At 39.2% G+C, this 4,705-nt stretch overlaps 1 protein-coding gene across 1 annotated transcript; it reads right to left on the minus strand.

Moving 5' to 3' along the window:
- Positions 1 to 1,225: 1,225 nt before the first annotated feature.
- LOC126278394 (uncharacterized) lies at positions 1,226 to 4,131 on the minus strand. The gene is made up of 2 exons (XM_049978494.1): positions 3,854 to 4,131; positions 1,226 to 3,741 (listed from the first exon to the last, which is right to left on the minus strand). The coding sequence occupies exons 1-2, from the start codon at positions 3,936 to 3,938 to the stop codon at positions 2,246 to 2,248; spliced, it is 1,581 nt and encodes a 526-aa protein (XP_049834451.1). The 5' UTR covers positions 3,939 to 4,131; the 3' UTR covers positions 1,226 to 2,245.
- Positions 4,132 to 4,705: the final 574 nt, after the last annotated feature.

The raw sequence follows: 4,705 nt of genomic DNA on the forward strand, positions 1-4,705 counted from the left end.
AAGGCATTGACTAATGAATGTGTGGCTCACACTGGATTACTTTAATGTTGTCATCTGGTTGTAACTTCACAGAAAATTCAATTAATACATTGACATGTAACACACTACATCAGGAAGTTTAGTATGCTGTTTACTTCAAATAGGACACAGTTAATGAAAGTCTGGGCTACTCTACACAAATATTTCCAAGACCATTTATGGCATAGTCTCACGCTGGTTACACTAAGGTATGGTATTGTGATCTATCAGAATTTTTCAGTATGATTAACGGTGTGCTTCCAGGTGTTTTGCTGAGTAGTTGTTTCCCTTTCATGTGGAATAATTCGATAACCGAACCAACCATCATCCTCAGGCACTGCGAGTTTTGGTGTTCAGTGTACTCAATGTCTGGACTCCAGCCACATTGTTTGGAGCCCAGGTATCAGTTCACTTAACAGCAAAACTGGCAGCATCTTAAAGAAGATGGTTGTGTCAGTTGTCAATATATGGTGCATAAAATGGAATCAACAGTTTGGCATAACATCCAGAAGCACACCATTAAGAGCACTACTACTAAATGTGGAAACCAGTTTTCTAAGAAGGTTAAAAAGAAAAACAATGTGCAGCCCTAAAAAAAATAGGAAAAGAGAATGTATAGAGTATGTGGAAAGCTTTCTCTGGCACTGTGGATCAAAGCAAATTTTATTTTAAAACAGTTTTTCACTGTTATCAATCTTATTTCTTTAAAATATCTTTTGTTTACCTGTGTCAGTGGTAAATTTTAATCAAATTTGTTCATTCTGTATAAAACTTATAACATGATCTGTATATAATTGCAAAATATGATCCATGGGCATAAAAAACTAAAACTAAACATGTGAAATAACCCCAGTTTCACAAATCATTTTTACACTAATTGCTTTTATGTTTGCTGGAACAAGTGTGCACCACAAATAAATTTAATATTGCTAGTCTATCATGAAACATTCTGCAAATTGAACACGGTACCCAATAGTCAGAAAACGATGTTGTCATTAATTTATCATATGTGTATGTGTGTGTGTGTGTGTGTGTGTGTGTGTGTGTGTGTGTGTGTGTGTGTGTGTGTGCGCACGCGCACCTGCTGAAACGTTTTTACTATCTACAGATACTTCAATTTGATGGCAAAAACCACTCCAGCAGAATGAAACTGTAATCATTAGGATGCAGATTTTTATAAGGAACACAAATAAAATCACACCATAGCTATTTTATACTCATAATTTAATTGAGTATGTCCATTTATACATGCAGTCACAAATCTAAGAAAATTTTTAGTTGCTTCCAATGTGACATGGCAAGGCTATAGACTAGTTTTGATACAATACATAGGAAAGGTAACATAAATCTTGGGTGCAATAATATGTGCGCTGAAGCAATGGAGAGGTATGCTTTTCACACCAGACCAGTGCGAGAAGATATGAAGATTCATAGAGTGCAGCTATAAGAAGTATGCTACAATAAAATAAAGGGAAAGAAAATATGTCAGGAAGTTGGGAGGAGGAGGAGGAGAAAGGATCTTATGTATCAAGACAACCTGCACAGGATTATAAAGAAACAAACCACCTGTTGCTACAGAGACAAGTGTGGGATCCAATTTTCAGAGTGAGAAGATTCATACAACACACTAAAAAAGGAAACACAATGAAAAATGTGAAAAGCTGCATTTTAGTAACATGGACCCAGCACCAACACAAGCTCTGAAACTAAGATGACCCCCCCCCCCCCACACCACCACCACCCTGCAACCAATCAAACAGAAGTAACAGGGGATACTGAATACACAGGAAAGAAGTGCTACATCAATGATCCCAGGTTTGTTTGACTCATGGGATAGCTTCACGGAAATTCTGAAAACTTGAACTGGCAGACACTTGAAGATAGATGCAAACTATATTCGAAACCTACTTCTAAGTTTCAAGAGAGTACTCTAGTAATAAACTAAAATCCCAATGTATCACTCCCAAAGTGATCAGTAAAACAAGAATAGGCTAGTTATAATGCACACAGATGCATTTAAGCAATAATTCTTTTTATGCTCAATACGTGAATGGAATGGGAAGTACCACTCATAAGTAGTGCAAAGGGAAGTGCCGTCTGTCATACAAGGAGCCAAAAATGGAAAGTGAGCATGTATCAAGAAAGTTCTACAAATGGCAAAAAAACATCAGCGAAAATTAATTACCAGAAAAGAACATGTGAATAGTTGCACAAGGGACTCGATCAGTTATAGTAAAAAATCAAATTGGTCATTAATAGATCTCAAAATGTCATTGCTTTCTTCTTGTAACTGAACTAGCCTACGATACATTTTTAATTTTTCACTAGAAATTACAAGTTTTTCTTTTTCACATTTGAGCTTTTCTTCTTCAAATGCAATCATTCTCTCTGCTTGTTGAAGCTTCATTTTCTTTAACTGCAGTAACTCATCATTTCTCCTTTCTAAGCCTTCAAGTCTCTCCCTGTCTACTTCCAGTTTTTTCTCATAGTAAAGTTTCCTGTCAGCTCTTATCTGTTGTAAGAACGACTGTTTCAGCTTCCTTCTCTTTTCTGGTGGACTAACTGATGATTCAGGAGGATTGGTAATTAACTGTTTGCTACTGCTTGCTGCTGGTGCAGGTTCATTAGTACTTGGTGGTGGCTCAGTTTTATTAGTACTATCACTGTTCACATTGGATTTTCCACTGATAAGTAATAATTGTCTACTACTACTACTTGGTGTCAGCTCAGGTTCACTACTAATCCCATCACTGTTTCCATTGGATTTTCCACTGATGAGTGATAATTGTTTACTACTACTACTTGGTGTCAGCTCAGGTTCACTACTAATCCCTTCACTGTTCCCATTGGATTTTCCACTGATGAGTAACAATTGTTTACTACTACTTGGTGTTAGCTCAGGTTCACTGTTAATCCTATCACCGTTCCCATTCGTTTTTGCACTGATAATGAATAATTGTTTATTACTACCTGGTACTGGTTCAGGTTCACCACTAATCCTATCACTGTTCACACAGGGTTTACCAGTGATAATGAATAACTGTTTACCACTATTTAGTGATGGTTCGGTTTCACTAGGCCTACAAATCACATCACTGTTCACAGTGGGTTTTGTACTGATAATGAAGAAATTTTTACTTGGTAAAGGCGCAGGTTCACTACTAATCCCATCACTATTCACACTGGAGTTTCCTCTGATAATGAATAATTGTTTACCACTACCTGCTGTTGGCTCAGGTTCACTACTAATCACTTCACTGTTCGCATTAGATTTGCCACTATTAATTAATAATTCGTTACCACTATTTGGTACTGTCTCAGGTTCATTACCATTGTTCCCTACCTGTACATTCGATTTTCCCCCACTAGGAAGCACACCAGTCTCATCCGACTGCGGCACTGGTCTGATGATGTCTTCTCCCTTCAGTATCTTCTGCATCGCATCTTGGTACACAAAGTCCTTTCTTCTCCTCGATAACTTCAAATTATTGTCCGTCGCTCTCTTGTAACTGCGCAAAAGAACTCTCCACCTGTTCTCGCACTGGGCTGGTGTGAAGTTCATCCCCATCTCATTCTTCAGTGCGAGGGATATTGCAACCCACATGTAGTTCTTAAAACGAAAGTCTTTACCTAAGCGGTCCCTCTGTACTTCATACGCGTTCAACAAAGCTAGCGTCGCTTCTCGGCTCCAGAATACTGGAAGGTCACTCTGTACGCCGACATCTGTAAATACAGGCACAAAATTACAAACTCCCATCTGCTGTCACACTGTACGAGTCATACACATACACAACTAACAACTGTCAATTAATTATTGTAGTACAGCATGTTTGACCTTTGGCGCTTTCCATCACGATTTTCGCAATTTGCAGCGGAATACCAATTTTGTTTATGTACCAGTTTCCAACCGTCTTGCGCATGCGCAGTGAGGGAATTAGCGGATTTGTCTACACATTTTGCTGCTTTCATGACGTGCAGCGCTCAACGCGGTAAGTGACGAAAACAGGGAGCTTTCCAACACAGCTGAAACCCCAAACTGTTCCGAGCCGCGCATGCGCAGCAGATCCAGTTTACAAACTGGGTTTGTTCGACTAACGATTGCAGCTGTACTCTGTAGTAATCTAGCGGTTGCGTCCGGCAGCGACAGTCCCCAATTCCAGTTAGTTCTCGTTGTGATTGGCCGAAAGCCATTACTCGTGTCTACGGACAGCAAATCTTGATGCCTATCTGTTACGCTCGGATTTTGCAGCTCGTAGCAGATTCTGAAAGCCAGTAGTCTCCTGTGTATTGTTCACGTGTTTTGGTTATTGTGCGTTCATTATGTTAATACTACTTTCATTTGGGTAACGGAAAAATATAGTTGAAATTTGAAAAATATAGTTGCAATTTGTGCACTGAAACATAGGACTGTAATACAAAGTTATATTGCCAAATTGTCCAAGATAAATACAGGCTTCCCGTTAACGTGCACAGCCATACCACAGTCTAACATAACAGTCGCGACACTTCGCCTCGATTTTGTTGCCTTCAGCGCCAGCAGTGCTCCAAGCGGCCGGTAGGTTGCACTGTGAGTTCGGCGCGATCGTGAAAGCGAATAGTGATTGTTTATTTAGATTTATACAATGGTTTTTACCATCGGGAGCGTTTGTAGCGCAATAAATTGCAGCAACAACAGGAAGAAGACACC

This window comes from Schistocerca gregaria, chromosome 6 (genome assembly GCF_023897955.1).
Source record: "Schistocerca gregaria isolate iqSchGreg1 chromosome 6, iqSchGreg1.2, whole genome shotgun sequence".
NCBI classification, from domain to species: Eukaryota; Metazoa; Arthropoda; class Insecta; order Orthoptera; family Acrididae; genus Schistocerca; species Schistocerca gregaria.